Consider the following 16,903-nt stretch of genomic DNA (forward strand, 5'->3'; position numbering starts at 1 on the left):
CTAAATATGGAATATAATAGAAAATAGTGGTATAAGATGCATGAATGGCTACTAATATTTTTGTCAGCAATTTTCCACTTTGAAAGCTATTAACTATAACTTAAAGCAGGAAAAGGTAATCTGCAGCTTCTGAAATCCCCCTTTTCTGTCCTCAGAACCTCCTCCAGCCATTAATACTGAAAATTAACACAATTTCCCATCATCTTGAGGCATAAAGCCTCCCAAATTATAGTATATGCTCCAAATAGTTAAAAAAAAACAAAGAAAGCCATCCCAAACTATCCAAAAACTCAGGCCCAGTCCTTTCTATTTTGAATATTTTGAACTATTGAAGCCCTCAGTTTCCCCAAACATTTCCTCTGACTTAAGGGAACTTTAAGGTTTAGAAACAAAGAAGAAGCATGTTATAAACAATTTTAATAGTGATTGTTCAGAGCCAGCTCCAGGCTTGAAAGTGGTGTCGAGATGCTATGATCAGTAGATCCTTTACTACCAATCTAACACCCAATCTTCTGGCACCTTTGGTGGAGACACTTGAGCTTTACTCTTTTGGCAGGGGACTTACTTAGTTGCTAAATTCATGCAGATGTTGCCAGATTCCTCCTCACTAGGCAAGCTGTTGCAACAATGATAGTAAATTTCTGGAAGGCTGTTGAGCAGATACTCAGTTCCTGTTGTCATGCAACTACTTAAAAAAAAAATTCTTACAGTGCAATACCTGAGCTCCAAAAAGTGTTTGGAACCTTTATTAGGATCACAGCATTCCTTTGACATCTAGTAAAGAATGGTTGTGATTGGGGGTGTGTGTGTCAAATGCTGCTATCACTCTCAGATAAACAAGCCAATTGAAGGAACAGGAGGCTAGTAATTATGCTACTGCAGTGGTGGACATGGTAAAGATGATACTGGTAGTGATGTAGGCTTTCACAGATGATGGCAATCAAACAATGACGAGCTTTTGTGCTGAATGGTCATGGTCTAGTTTCCTAGACCAGTTAGAAATCCATCTATATAAAGAACCGATCAGTAGCCTGGCTCAAGGACAGGCTAATCAAGAATCAGTTCTGTTGGAATTTCTCCAAAATATATCAGTCAGAGTTGAGGGACTGATCAGGGACTACTTGTCTTAGATGTCAGAGTCAAGCCTGCCTCTGACTCAGAAAGCGAAACTCCTTCTGTGTCAGAGGAGGAAATAGAAACTTACCAGGCTGAAACCAGGAAAACGAAACTCCAAGAGGAGCCAGCAGCGCGGGAAGAGTCCAAGGTGCTGATTGGCCAGGATTCGGGGGAGGATTCAAATCCTCCAATCAGTGCGCGCCAACGATGGGCAGAAAAGCATGCGAAGGAGAAGGCAGCCTGATTGGCTGCAGAAGGGTCCAGGCGCACAAAGGATCGGGATAAAAGGCAAACATGCGAAGAGCGAACTGCCAGAGACAACCGATCCTCCAAGCCTGCAGCTTCAGCAGAAAAGTCCCTACCTGCATCGGAGACAGCGTCTGTTGCCGAAGAGGAATCAGCACCTTTGTTCCGCTCTGAAGAGGACTTGAATCCTACTTTTGTTGCCATTGAGGATCCTTTGCTTGCCGAGCCCAGAAGTCTCAGTTTTGCTTCCAGTCTTGAAACTCTGCGATCTTCCAAGTGGCTTCTTTGTACCTTGAAACTCCAGTGCCACCGCGTGCCTGTGGTTCCATCCAACCATGCTTCACGTGCTTCATACCTATCTTGTTCTGGATCTGGGATCCAGCCTAGTCCAGGTCTTTCAGCCGAGTCCAGTCTTGTTCCTAGTTTCCAGCCTTGCTCCAAGTCTCCAGTCCAGAGAATCCAGCCTAGTCCAGAGATCTTAACCGAGCCTAGCCTTGCTCTGAGTTCCAGTCTTGCTTCCAGTTTTCAGCCCAGTCCAGAGTTTCTAGTCAAGTCCAGCCTTCTTCCCAGTTCCTAGTCCGGCTTTGAGGTTCCAGTTGCTGCTTCCTTTCCAATGCAAGTCTCCAGCTATCAGTGATCCAGCGCCAGAGCTGCTCCAGTATTGTTCCAGTTTGAGGCCTGTTGCCTTCAGCTTCATCAGCACATTGCATTCCAGTCTCATCCAGCCTCCAGTTCCAGTTAGAAGTCCTGTTCTGCTGCCTTGTTGTGGCCCAGTTGGAATTGTTGAACCCAAGTCTTTGTATATCAAGGACTTATTTATTGTAAATAGTTATTTAATAAATAGTATTTTTGATATTACTCTGCCGGGTTGCATAGTCTGAACAGGACATTAGACTCCCGTGACATAGACTAATCAGAGATCAGCTTACCAGGTTCAAATACAAGACCCCAGTTAGTTCCTGTTCAGTTGCCTGTGAACTGCCAAGAAGTACTCTATAAAGCAGTTCACTGCTTCTCAAGATGCCAACCACAGCTGCTGGTGAAACATGAGCTCAGTAGAAAACTAGACTATGGCCATTCAGCCTGAAAACTATTCATTTTTTGCTTGATGGTACTGATAGATTGTTCTGGCAATTGGCAGCTTCCTTCCATTGTTGACTTCTGCTGCTAGCCTTGGGTTGTTACCTTCATGCACTGCTTAAATTTCCCACATGCATATGTCACTTTTGCAAGAGAGTGCTGTAGTATTTAGATGTTTGGCCTACTAATATTTCTAAAATGTTCTCTCTGTGTTTACAGATGTTTCACTTTTCTTGCTGCCATTTTCTCTGATATAAAAATTAATATAATCTGCTCAGTCAATTGTGTATGGAGAAAGTTTATTTGTCCAGAGCAGTTTTTCACTTACATGCATCTTATTTAGAAAAAGCTTTTATTTCTCTAGGATCTAAAGCTAGTGTGAAAACATTTCATACTATGTGCCATCCAGTATCATTCTCTATTATTGTTGTAACCCATCACTTTTGTCTCATATGATTTGAAAAAAAGATCACAATTTAAATATAGTTTTTGCTTGCTGTTTTGGTATTTATCTCTAAGATAAGTGAGTATCTAGAGCAGTCAACAAACTTTTCTTGAGCTTGTTCAAAAGTTTTGACTGTTACATTAAAATGGAGAAATAAAAATATTTTAGCTATTATGTGGAAAATATATCCTCACGTTTGAGATCCTGGAAAATCTTAACTTCCCATGTGTTTTTATATATTTATCTTCCAAGTTGGATCCAGATTTAAATTATTTGCACTTGGGTCGCATGGAAATCAAAGGGATTTAATAATCAGTAACTTTGCACATTAACTTTAATGGAAATAAAGGATGACTGAATCTAACTTCCGGGTGTATGATGTTCCAAAGGGTAGGTGCTGTGGCAGAAAAGTTTCTCCTCCTGGGTCTCATCAGATAAGACAAGATGGGGATGGGGAGTATTACTTGTAAACCATTGACAGATTGAGAACAATCACTGCCAGCATTTCTACAAAAGTAGATTGACAAGTCTGTGTTGCTGAGGCATTAGAGGCCATTAATTTAACTTTTACTGCTTCATTTTTTGAGGCAGTGTAAACTTAATTTGTAGAATGAAATATAGAGAATAACAAAAGAAAAATTTGGGAAAATTTAAAATAATCATGTTCTTGGCTGACTTTCTTTGTAGAGCAGTGAAAATTGTATTAAAAGCTTATCCTCTCCACTCAGTTTAAATAACATCCATAGTTCCCACAGTGTTCAGAGAGTAATTAATATGCGGCAAACATCTTGATTTGCATCAATATGCTGAGAAAGTGCAAATGCTGACTTTGCACTCAGAGGTTGTTTTCAAGAGAAGAGTTCTCTGTCTTAGACCTGAGCTCGTTTTCCATATTTATTTTGGAGACATGGAAGTTTTGGCAGTATGGAATTTCAGTTTGGAAATTTGGAAATTCGATCCTCTTCACTTTCAGCCTTGTGATACAGTTCTCCAATTTTACTGGATTAATCAGACTTCTCCAGTCTGATTCAAATGAAACTGTCTTTGCTGATCCAGATTCTAAAATAATTATCTCCTTCTTAGCAGCTAATGATGGCTTGCATAGGATCTTGGAGACTAAAAGCTGCCTTTACCTCTCTTCTTCTGCAGCAAGGTTCAAGCTCGCAGAGCTTTCTCTGCTTACCTGCAGCGTGTCCAGCTGCGCCTGATGAAAGAGGCTGGGGATGAGGTCCACAATCCAGTCTGGGCTGCCAAGGAAGATGAGCAGATGGTAAGAAATGGTGTGCTTGCCCAGTTCTTTTCAGGAAGGGACCCAGCTGTTCCTACTCAGCATTCCTGAATCATAGTCAGTATGAAGCTGATTCCTCTCAGCTAGGGCTGAGCAAAAATGCTGAAGACTTAACCATTTGCAATGTTAACACATCCTGTAAGCAAAACAATTTGAATGCCTTTCTTTGAACCAGTGTAGTTTATCGATGTGCAGAGCAAGTAGAAGTGTGTGTGGAGTCTGATAGAGATAGGTTTAGCTGAATAGAGCATGGCTGAAGTGGTAGCAGCTCAGATTGCTATATTTTTGCATTTAGCTCCCCATCACCTCTCCCTAAACTCTGTATATAACTTGGCTACTAAGCACATCTTTGAGTTGTTTGCTATTTCCTCCAATCACAGAATCACTTTGTGTATTTTATATAAAGCACGGGATTTATGGCACTTAATGAGATTGCTCCACATTTCTAGTCTTTGTCTTCTTAGCCCAAATGTAGACTTTGTGAAAACAGGCAGTGCATATTGAGCCAATCTAGCTCATAGATTAAAAACCTTATGTCAGAAATAAGGAATAATCAGTTTGCCTCAGTGGAAAATGTTACCCCCACTCTTTCCAAGTGGAAAATTGAAACCGGCTCTCTAAGAGCTATTTTGTCTGCTTTGCTGTGAAAAATAATGTTTAAAATAACAGTTCAGACCAATCTAATATAATGCTAATGAGAGGTAAGTTGTGAAATATAATGGTTTGGCTATGAAGCAGTTCATTTACATATTTAGTAGGGCATCTAGCCAAACGTAAATCCAAACTGGAGACAGTATGTATTTGAAATCAAACACCCATAGCAGGCAGCTTTCTTAATATTCACTTTCCTGAGACGGTGTTTCTTCCCTACCATTATCTGGTGACAGAGAAGGAAGAAATAGGATTAATAATAATGCACTCCTTAAAGTAGGATAGTATGACCAAAAATGGTGCCAGGTGATGAATAACAGTGGCAAAAGTGCATCTAATCTAATGACATGCCAAAATCTGCTACCCTTTCAGATATGTGCTTTTTATCTGTGGTTAGTTCCAACAGTAATAGCTATTAGCATTGTATATGCTTTAAAAATGATTTAGAAGGTTGTTTTAGAACTCAGGTGAAGACATCTCATCTCTATTGTTTCCACACAAGTCTGAAGAAAAGGGGCTGGTTTAATGAATTGACTCATTAAAGCAGCGGTTAGCCTTCCAAGTAGACCAGACAGGAAATACAGCCACATGAGCTAATTCTATTTTAAATCTCCCACCGTCCCTTTTTAGTGCCTGATCAGTTAGGGCAGATCCTTTCTAAGTTTCTTTCTCTTCCCATTACCCAGTTGTGGGCTCCTCCCCCTTTTATCTGATCATTCCCTAGACAGCATCTCTTCCCTGTCTTCCAAGGTCATTCTCACATTCTGTTACAGCAGCTGTGAAACTTAATGTGAAACTTGAAGCAGCTGTGTCTTTTTTCAGCCCCCCCCCCCATAGAAGCCTGAAAAAAAGACATGGTACTTGAATGAGCAGAAGGGTGGTGCCACACAAGTTCTGAAGCAGTTCTTGCAAGTCACATTTAAAGCATGCACAGTGTTAGTACTGCACAGTGCTAATAGGCAGTGTTACAACACTTGAGCTTCACACATTCCACCTTTTTGTTCACGGATTCTTCTTTACAATGCAGCTTCTTTTAAACAAACTTAGATGCACTTTTAATGAAGTTGGATATGAGGATTTTGTCTTCAATGTTGTTTCTTCATGGCAGGAGCTGGTGGTTCGTTTTTTGAAGCGAGCAGCCAGCAATCTTCAGCAGTCCTTGAGGATGCTACTTCCCAGTCGGCGCCTGGCTCTCTATGACCGTAGGCGCATCTTAGCTCACCAGCTGGGTGAATTCATCATCTGCTATAACAGAGTGAGTACTGATTATGCCAGCAGAGTGCTGCAGCAGCTAAGTATTAATTTAGAAGTTCTAGTGATCATAATTTCATTCTTTGCTTTTATAAACCTCCATGTAGTCAATTAGTGCAAAGAAGTAGAAAAAGCAGCAGCATATGTCATTCATGCTTCAACTTTTCAAATGTCTAGTGTAATGATAATTTTTTTTCATGTAACCTGCAAGTTATTTATGAGACACAACTGATTTCTGGAACTTACGGATTGTAATGTCAGTTCTGCAATCCTGTTTCAGGTATTATTACAGTGTAAGCAGAAGATCCTTCACTTGAGGTTTTGGTTTTCCTTGCTTCATTGTAATTTGGCATAAATAGGCAACTCCAAAATGTGCAGACAAGTATTAATAACTTTTTTGAATGATTAACTGATTGCATAGTTAAGGAAATAATTTTTAAAGCATCTATTTCCTTGACAAACTAGTAATTATCTCTGAAATTTTTATTATAACAACAACTTTTGACAGGAACTTTCATTTTTGAAATACAAGTGCATTAGTTTACTAAAACTGATGTTCAGATTCATTGCCCCTATAAAGAAACTAAATTATGAAACCATTGGTCAAAATGTGTTTAGTCGTTTTGTTATTTTTTTTATGTGGCTATGTTCCAGTAGAAACTAATCTGAATGACCAGGGTTAATTAGTAATAGGTCTTTTAGTGAAAATAGAAGATACAATGACTGATTTAATGTTTCACAAGAATAATATTACCTCGGTGCTCAAAATTCTTGAGATGCACAATAAATTTGGTACTGGATTCCACTGACATCATTGATATGTTCTTCAGTACAATGGCGTCTTGGGAGGAGGGCAGAGTAAGGGGGACAAATGACATAAATGATGACACCACAGAAATGCAATAAATTAATGCACTTGTACCAATCGAAGTGAATATTTGTAGCTCAGGGTTGAACTGTGGAGTCCTTGTGCTCTCTGAGCCTTGTTGTTTTCTTGCAGACGTTTCATTGCCAGACTAGGCAACATCTTCAGTGCCTAGTCTTTCAGTGCATCTTTGGCACTGAAGATGTTGCCTAGTCTGGCAATGAAACGTCTGCAAGAAAACAACAAGGCTCAGAGAGCACCAAGGACTCCATAATGCACTTGTGTCAGATGTCACAAGTATGCAATTGCAGTGTTTGCATGATGATGTCATTGTGCATGTTTCATAGTAATTGTTACAGATACAACTTATTCAGTAATTATTTTTTATCACTTTATAACCTCCATAATTAACAGAACTAGAAAAACATCTTTATCCACAAAGCTATCTGCTTAATTTCCATTAGCTTGTGGATGCAAAATAAGAAGTACATGCAAAATACGTGCAGAGCCTTGATAACTTCCACAGTGGAACACTATTTTGCTCCTCTGGAAAAAACTAGACATTTAAGCACACCGATGTAAGTTCTTTATCTATCTGAAATTGTGCTTCATTCATACTGGGGACTATCATATGACATTTGAGTCCTGCAAAAGAAGCTGGTTACTTTTGATACTTTTTAGAAAGATGTATACTGGACAATAGTTTGGCTTATTAGCACTATGTTTTTGAGCAAAAAATTGGTTTAGAAATAAACCTTTAAATTACCTGTGTCTTGAATCACAGTTTTTATTTTACAGTGCTAACTTAATTTAATTATGATAACTATATGGAGATTTTAAATATGGAGATTTTGTCTAAAGCCTTCTTGTGTTGAGCAAGATGAGCAAACTCATTTCATGACTGAAGTTTCTTATTCTGGTAGTAAAGAAAACTTCAATAGAAAATGTGTTCCCTTTTGTTTTGTGGGCTAAATCTTTTTCAGTTGTCTTTGAGTAATTATCTTATTAGCTATCTGATCCAGTAAGTAGTAGCTTGATATTTTTAGTGCACAGGAGAGAAGTTAAGATGATATCATGGAATGTTTACATTCTTTGAAATATCATTTAAAAGCCATTACTCTTCATTCATGTAGATTAAAAACTATAAGCATGTTGCTTATAGGCACCTTGCTGATGCTGTTGTGTGGGCTTTGCAGTGAATATTAGTACAGTAACTATTTGCTTGATCAGGATGTTTGCACTGAGTACCATTTTCCCCAAGTACTCCTGGAAGCATCTTAATATTATTTAATGTATTCATAGAAAGGCTGGTTTGAGTGATTACTCTTATTGTGGCTGATTTTTAGGAAACAGATCAAATGTCTCAGAAAAAGGTAATGAAGAAACAGGAGGAAGAAGAAGAAGAGGGGGTAGATGAGGAAAGCTTTCACTATTTTGTCACTAAGGCAAGGTATGAATTACTCTAAGGCCTTTAGAGCAAGAATTATATTGCCTCCTATTGGAGACGAGATTGAAACTTCTTGAAGGGATTGCTTTTTTATTCTCCATATGTCAGACCACTGTGTATTTAGATGGATGGAAAGTATGAAATTATTGTACCTATCTCTGTGTTTTTCATGAATGCTAGGCAAAACCTATCTTGATTCTTTAGACCCAGAAGAGGTTTGCTTTGTATACTAACTTGTCCTGAGCTCTTCTGCTGGTTAATACAGTTGTTTTTACTAGTAATAAAGTATTACAATTTTTCAGAGGGTAATAGAATTGGATATACTCCACTGTGGATTCTCCCTCTCTCTATATTTTCACAGTAGCATAGCCCTAAAGAAGGGAAAAAATCATTTTGTAACAAAGATGCTAAAATATAGCTCTGGAGAGGTAATATTTAAATTATGGTGACAGAAACCATGGCTATGGAATTTTTAACAATAATTTTATCATTAGAAACATGCAATAATTCTATTGGGAGGGTGCCTTCAAGTCAGTGTTGACTCCTGACAACTGCCTGGACTAGTCCCTGTGGTTTTCTTGGCAAGGTTTTTCAGAACTGGTTTGCCATTGCTTGCTTCCTAGGGCTGAGAGAGAGTTACTGGCCCAAGGTCACCCAGCTGGCTTTGTACCTAAAATGAGAGTAGAACTCATGGTCTCCTAGTTTCTAGCCTAGTGCCTTAACCACTACACCAAACTGGCTCTATACTTTTTATAAAAAGAATATCCAACATTATTTTTATCATTAGGTTTTGGGTGATTGGGAATATTGCTTTCTTTAAATGCAGCATGGAATTTCACCAAGCTTAACAAAAACATTTTTTTTCTTTTAGTTCTTTCAAGTTTGTCTTTCTTTTTCCCTCTGATACTTCCTTTCAAATGTCTTACAGTATCTGTTGCATTGTAAGTTTAGGCCACTTGCTCTTTTATACCTCCCTTCTCATTTTAGTGAAAGTGATCTTGAGGAGGTATTGACTTTTTACACACACAAGAATAAATCAGCAAGTGTCTTCCTGGGTACAAATCCTGGAGCTACAAAGCATAGTAATAGCCATTTGGAAAACAAGAACAAAGGAGGTGAGTATCCATTTCTGATACCTTCAGTACAATTGTAGAGAAGCAAATGAGGTATATTCTTGCTATTTGGCAGATAAAGTCACTTGGATTCACTCAGAGTTGGGTTCTATCTGGGCAAGTCCTACTGAGGTGCCTGGGGCACTTGTGGGGTTATCTGGTCTGAGTTTAAGCCTGTGACTCCTGAGGAGGTGGACAATTCTGTGAGTTTGGCCAATCTGTGAGTTTGGCCAATCTGTGAGTTTGGCCACCTGTTTATTAGATCTTGGACCTTCCACGGTTATTAAAGCTGCCTGGGAAGTGACCTGTAGTTGATCCATGCAATGGTATCACAGAAGGAGGGGGTTGTCCTCTTCTCTTTGAAAGAATCTGTGATGTGCCCCCTCCTCAAGAAGCCCTTGTTGGATCCAACAGTGCTGGATAGCTACTATACAGTCTCCAACCTTCCCTTTTCAGGGAAGATAGTTGAGACAGTGGCCAGACAGTAGTTGCAGAACATCTTGGAGAAAGCAGATTATCTGGATCCATTTCAGTCAGGTTTCAAGTCAGGGTACAGTATAGAGACAGTACTGTATTCTATATTGTGGCACTTGCTGATGACCTTTGGCAATGCTGGGATGGGGGTGGTGCATCCATCCTTGTGCTCCTTGATTTGCCAGTGACTTTTGATACACTCAACCATAGTATCCTTCTGGACAGACCGCAGGGCTTGGGGGTAGGAAGCACTGTTTTATAATGGTTCTTCTCCATCCTCCTTGGTCAGTTCCCATCAGTGTTGACAAGAGGAGAGAGGTCACATCCCCAGCCCCTCACTTGTGGGATACCTCAGGGTTTGACACTCTCACTCCTCCTGCTTGACACCTATGGGAAACTGGTGGGTGATGTTATCTGTCAGTTTGGTCCAGTATCATCAGTACCATCAGCATTCTCCAGGTCTCTTCAATCAATATCATCTATCAGGACCCAGGCAGTATGCCTTCTCTGTTGTGGTGTCTGCCCTCTGGAACAGCAACCCCTGGAAATCTGTATGGCTCCCACCCTGATGTACTGATGATACTCAATTGTATATATTGATCCCAGGGCATCCAGGCAATGTCAGTGACCTGATCCAGTGTCTAGAGGCTGTCTAGAGGATGGGGAGGAACAGACTCAGGCTCAGTCCTGGCAAGACTGAATGGCTGTTGTTATTTGGATCCCTTGGATCTGTGGATATTTTATCTTTGGTCTTAGATAGGATCATACTTCCCCATTTAAGACTGGTGTGCTCTCTGGGTGTCTTCTTGTTGTCACAGCTCCTGCTCAGTCTAGTGTGCTGATGCACTCTTTCTTAGTGTGGAAGACCCTTCAGACAGTTACTCAGGCCCTAATCACAGTTGGATTACTGCAGTGCACTCTATATGGAGCTGCCCTTGAAGCTGCAGCTGTTGCAGAATGTAGTGACACAGGCAGTGTAGGCATGTCATGTTACATTTGTATGTCATCCCTGCTTTGTGACCTGTACTGGTTGCTAATTGGTTTCTGGGTGCAATTCAAGGTGCTGGTTACGACTGTAAAGCCTTACACTGCATAAGGCCTGGTTATCTGAGGGACTGTCTGTCTCTGCTTGTTCAGTGAGATTGAGCAGAGTGAGCATTCTCCAGGTCTCTTCAATCAATATCTATCAGGACCTAGGCAGTATGCATTCTCTGTTGTGGTGTCTGCCCTCTGGAAGAGCAACCCCTGGAAATTTGTAGAGCTCCCACCCTATAGCTGTTTGGTTCTGGGAGTTGTTAAAAATGTGACTCTGCTCCCAAGCCTGGGGTTAGAATTGGATGCCTGGCTTTTATTTATCTTTTTGTTGGTTTTGAGTACATTTGGTTGTTTTTCGGATGCACATGTATTTTATTGTTTCGTTTTTCTCTGTTTATGTTATAAACCACCTGGGGTCTTTTGGGAGTCAGTGGTCTCCAAATCAAATCAAATCAAATCAATCAGTAAATGTGTTTCTTAATTTAGTCTCTCTTGTGGATAGATGGAATGTCAAAGTAGTTTGGATATGTAAGAATTTCAATTTTGGGATGGATTTTTGTTTGCAAATGCAATTAATCTCAAATTATTTGCTGTATTAGAAAACATCACACTGAAAATCATTATTGTACGTTGCTTGCTTTTCTTCTAATTTTGAAAATTCTTTTCAGATAACTCAGAAAAGATGGGAAAAAATGAAAAACAGCAGTCTCAGCTTCCAGTGGAGAAGGAAAATGTGGTAGAGCAGCTGAGAGTTGATCAACCCAAAGGAACCAGTTTACCCAGTGAGTGAGAAAATTGGAAAAAGAGTAAATTTGCATAGACAGACTCTGAGATAATTTTAATGGCTTTTTGTTGGCCTTCTGTGTCATGGGGTCTGCCCTATGGAACAACCTTCCCCTAGAGAAGGGGCATGAAGACCTGGCTCTTCCCATTACATAGGTGTCCTGATATTTTTATGAGGGGTCCTTGACCCAGGCTTTTGTATGTGTTATTGTATGTGTTTTCCTATTATGTTTATATGTTATGTTCGCCACCCAGGGTTTTGCTGGATAGATGGGCAGCCTTATAAATTAGATAGACAGACAGAGTATTCAGATATATTTAGACTCAAGCAGTGAGTCTGTCAGTCAAGATACTAACAATTATCACTTTTCCACACTTCTAATTTAGAGTTAACAAAATGATTCTTTGTTATATTTTATTGTATTGATACTGATTAGTATAACAGAGGAATGAAGCAGTAAAATAGGCTCTAATATATTTAATCCTTTCCATAATGCATTTTGAGTTAAACATTTTCATGAACGTTGAATAGAAGAAACTCTTGGGAATTCTCAATGTACTAAGCAGTATACTATATTGATGATATAAAACAAGTAGAAATGTTGTACAGTGGTTAAAATCTATTATAGACTGGTTCATGTATGAGAGTGACTTTATGAATACTATTTTAATTTATTGTAAAGGAAAAACAAACAAATGTAATTGATGTAGTTGTTGTTGTGACTTGCTGTTGAGTTGTTTATGACTCGTGGCGACCCTCTGTATAACAGAACTAAATGCTGTTCAGTCTTGTGCCATATGCCTGACTGTTCCAATGTTTGCATCCATTGTTGCGGTAATTGTATCAATCCATCGCATTGAAGGTCTTCCTCTTTTCCACTGGCCCTCAACTTTACCAAACATGACGTCCTTTTCTAGCAATCGGTCTTTCCTGACGATGTACCCAAAGTATGAGAGTCTAAGCCTAGTTATCTTCACCTCTAGGGAACATTCTGGTTGTATTTCTTCTAAAACTGATTTGTTTGTTCTTCTGGCAGTCCATGGTATCTTCAATAATCTTTGCCAACTCCACAATTAGAATGCATCAATTCTTCTATCTTCCTTTTTTTAATGTCCAACTCTCACAGGCTTATGTGGCAATTGAGAAGACCATGGCGTGAGACAGACACACCTTTGTTTTTAAACTGACATCTTTACTTCTGAAAACTTTAGATAAGTCTTTGATGGCAGATTTTCCCAGCGCAATATGTTGTCTGATTTCTTGATTACTACTTCCCTTGGCATTGATTGTTGATCTGTGTAGAATGAAATTGATGCAGTACTGTTCATAAATATTACATGCAAAAATCAAATAAATAATTGGGAATAACTACCTTTAAGTATCTTAAATATTATTAAATAGAAAACTGAAATCCATGTATAGAACATGCAGTAAAATAATGGAATTAACAATATAAATACAGATTTGGCAGAATCCATTGAGAAATAGGTTAATGATTATTAGAGTTCTTTTGTGAAATAGTTGAAAATTCAGATGCTATAGAAAAAAAAATCTAAAGAAGCTTGTAAAAGGTACTTCAGTGCAATTGTGGAGGTTTTTATATGTGTGTCCAGCTGAAAAATATGAATTGCCCTGATTGGCTTGTTTTTTTCTTCTACCTTTAATAGGGGTTCCTTCTTCGACAGAGGATGGAGAGAACACACCACAATCCAGCGTTCTTAGCCATTCTTCCTGTACTCATGGTACCATTCTCCCACAAAGCATCAGTATCCCATTGTCCTCGCAACCTGCTGCCTGTGATAATGTACAGGTGCCTGATTATCATTCGATCCCTTCCCTTTCATCAGGTTCTAGAGTGACTTCTTCTCAAAATACAGCCCCTGACAACTTGCCTAATACAGCAAAAAATATGTCCCGCCCATCCTCAAACAGTGCAAGCTTACACCGTTGTCGGTCTGGCAGTTACACTGTCAGTCCCTTCTCTTCCTTTCAGACTGCCATGCAAATCTACAGCCAGAGACTGACCCGACCATCCTCAGCAAAAGCAGGTAGGCTGATGCTCAGCTGGCACATTGTTGTAATATTTTTAATATCTTGCCATGTTCAAGATAATTTGAATTAATTGTGCAAGTTTTGAGTTGGGTAAATTATTATTTTCCTTATGAGAAATTTATTTGAAAAAAATATAGCCAATCTAATTCAAAATTGTCCTCCAGTTACCTACTAGAGCATTAAGGCATGTGTGAAGATATTATGTTGATGATTATTAGGCAACTTGCAGGAACATAAAATAGGGTGGTCATGCCTCTCTAACTTTACTGCTGTTTGCTCATGATACAACTTGGCAATAGTCCCCAACAGACTAAGTCATGATTATTTAAGTTCAACTATGTAACACTGTACAGGGCAAGGTATCAGGTAGCAACTAGTAAACTAGAATGACATCCAAACAGATTAGTACTGTTTTCCTTGGAATAATAACTGTTTGTGAATTCTATTGCAATTGTTGGGCAATAGGTATAGAATATCATGTGCACCAGTACTTTCTTCATTGGCAGTACAAGTGTTAGGGGCTTCAGAACTACTTCTTTATAATGGTGCCTTCAGTGGTTTTCAGTTCTCACTAGATCCTAGCACTTGTGAATTTCAAAGAAACATAGGAAGATACCTTATACTGAGTCAAAGTATTAATCTAAGTCAATATTGTCTACAAGTTCACTAGCAGAAGCTCCCCAAGTTTCCAGTAGCAGCCTTTAGTATCTCTACCTGGAGATGCCAGGGATAGAAAGTGTCTCTTTGCAAACAAACTATGTGCTCTGCCATCAAATTATACTTTTACCACTTTGAGCTAGTTTTTCTTCATTAGATAGGTTTTGCAGATTTCCATGCTGTAGGTGTACAGATCTCTTACCTGAAAATAATACTGGAGCAGCTCTTTAAAATATTATCTTTTTAACTGTTGGATACTATTACCTTTTTTCCAAGAAATATTAACTTCTGTTGCCATGGAGTAAGGAACTAGTGGCCCTTCAGATATTGTTGGATTCCAGTTCCCATTATCACTAACTATTACTCTTATTGACCAGGGCTGCTAGGAATCGAAGGGGCCGGTATTCATTCATTCATTCATTCATTCATTCATTCATTCATTCATTCATTCATTCAGCCCAATAACGTCGAATGCTGAAGTGAATGTCAGATTGGCTTGAACAAGGGTTAGCTCTAGAAGGCTTGCACTGCTGAGATAGGTGTCTTGTTTGAGCAATCAGTTGATTCACGTGGCAGTGACTGATTTCACAGAAAGTAGCCATTTTTGCCTATGGCATTGAAGTATGTGCTTACCAGACCATCTGTTTTTGGCATTTGGCATCAGATGTGTATTTCTTTGTGGCATGTTTTTTTCTTGGGCAGCATATCGACTTTTTGGATTATTTTTCACAAGTGGTTCAGCTAGTTCTTTTCATTTTTTAATTATTGAAAATACTCTCTTGGTTCCATGCTATTTTAAATTTATTTATCTTTAGATTTCAGGTGCTTTTTAAAAATATACTGTATGAGTTTGGCAAAACTGAATAGCATAAACTAAACAAAAATATACAGAATTGAAAAAAAAAAGAAATAAATGACACAGACAAACACTATGGAAAGAAAAAAAAGAAAAGCCTGGAAATGTCCAAGGTCATGGGATTTTACAGGATTTAAAAGAAAAATATAAACATTTTAAATTTTTATTTCATTTTTAATGGGGAAATTCAAAAAGAACATCAACAGAGTAAAATTATCTAATATTTCTGTTCAGAATGAAATGAATTCAAAGAAAGGTAATCTAGTAGGAAAAACATTGTTAATATACCCAATAAATTATAACCAGATGTGAGTAAACTCTACACTGTAGAGTATTTCAAAATTTTGTTGTGTCATGTATTGTACTCTAGCTTTCTATTGTGGTAACAAACTTAACAGGTAGTAAAATGAATAATTTTTTATTCTGGAATCAATATACAATATATCTGCTAGGAAATATGGGCAATAAATTAATCACCACTTATTATGAAATACTGGTGATTTTTCCATTTTTTTCCCAAAAACATTCAGCCAACAGGGCTAATTGGGCATTGCCACTAAATATGGTTGTATACACAAATATTTTTACAACTTGCCAATATAATCTAGAATGGTTATAGTGAACAAGGTGTAATTTTAGAAGGTAAACTGTACATGGGTTATCTTTTTGGTCAAATCCTAATGATTTTCTAAAACAGATTTAAAAGTAATTTTCCCTTATCAAAAAAATTCAAAGCAATTCATCAGTTCCAAATTCCAGATTATCCTCCCAAAGGTTTTAAGACCTTGAAAAGAACCTGTCATATTCATGTAAGAATAACTTTCAAAGTACTACATTTTGTTTCATTTTTCTTTTGTATTAGGCTAAGGTAATGCTCAAGATCCTGCAAGGTAGACTTCAGCAATTCATGGAGCGAGAATTGCCAGATGTACAAGCTGGGTTTAGAAAAGGCAGAGGAACTAGGGACCAAATTGCCAATATCCGCTGGATAATGGAAAAAGCCAGGGAGTTTCAGAAAAACATTTATTTCTGTTTTATTGACTATTCTAAAGCCTTTGACTGTGTGGACCATAACAAATTGTGGCAAGTTCTTAGCGGTATGGGGATACCAAGTCATCTTATCTGCCTCCTGAAGAATCTGTATAACGACCAAGTAGCAACAGTAAGAACAGACCACGGAACAACGGACTGGTTTAAGATTGGGAAAGGAGTATGGCAGGGCTGTATACTCTCACCCTACCTATTCAACTTGTACGCAGAACACATCATGCGACATGCTGGGCTTGAGGAATCCAAGGCTGGGGTTAAAATCTCTGGAAGAAACATTAACAATCTCAGATATGCAGATGATACCACTTTGATGGCTGAAAGCGAAGAGGAACTGAGGAGCCTTATGATGAAGGTGAAAGAAGAAAGTGCAAAAGCTGGCTTGCAGCTAAACCTCAAAAAAACCAAGATTATGGCAACCAGCCTGATTGATAACTGGCAAATAGAGGGAGAAAATGTAGAAGCAGTGAAAGACTTTGTATTTCTAGGTGCGAAGA

The 16,903-nt window shown here is 38.6% G+C and overlaps 1 protein-coding gene across 4 annotated transcripts in view; it reads left to right on the plus strand.

Moving 5' to 3' along the window:
* Window positions 1-16,903, plus strand: part of TTLL5 (tubulin tyrosine ligase like 5) — a 157,605-nt gene that overhangs the window by 70,220 nt on the left and 70,482 nt on the right. For 3 of the 4 annotated variants that reach the window (XM_063290128.1, XM_063290129.1, XM_063290131.1), the window contains exons 23-28: window positions 4,037-4,157; window positions 5,935-6,081; window positions 8,289-8,392; window positions 9,377-9,504; window positions 11,679-11,792; window positions 13,462-13,842. In XM_063290128.1, the coding sequence (XP_063146198.1) occupies window positions 4,037-4,157; window positions 5,935-6,081; window positions 8,289-8,392; window positions 9,377-9,504; window positions 11,679-11,792; window positions 13,462-13,842 (995 nt within the window). The remainder of the gene's footprint in view (window positions 1-4,036; window positions 4,158-5,934; window positions 6,082-8,288; window positions 8,393-9,376; window positions 9,505-11,678; window positions 11,793-13,461; window positions 13,843-16,903) is intronic. The other variant, XM_063290130.1, reaches the window with a different exon arrangement.

This window comes from Candoia aspera, chromosome 1 (assembly GCF_035149785.1).
Source record: "Candoia aspera isolate rCanAsp1 chromosome 1, rCanAsp1.hap2, whole genome shotgun sequence".
NCBI lineage: Eukaryota > Metazoa > Chordata > Lepidosauria > Squamata > Boidae > Candoia > Candoia aspera.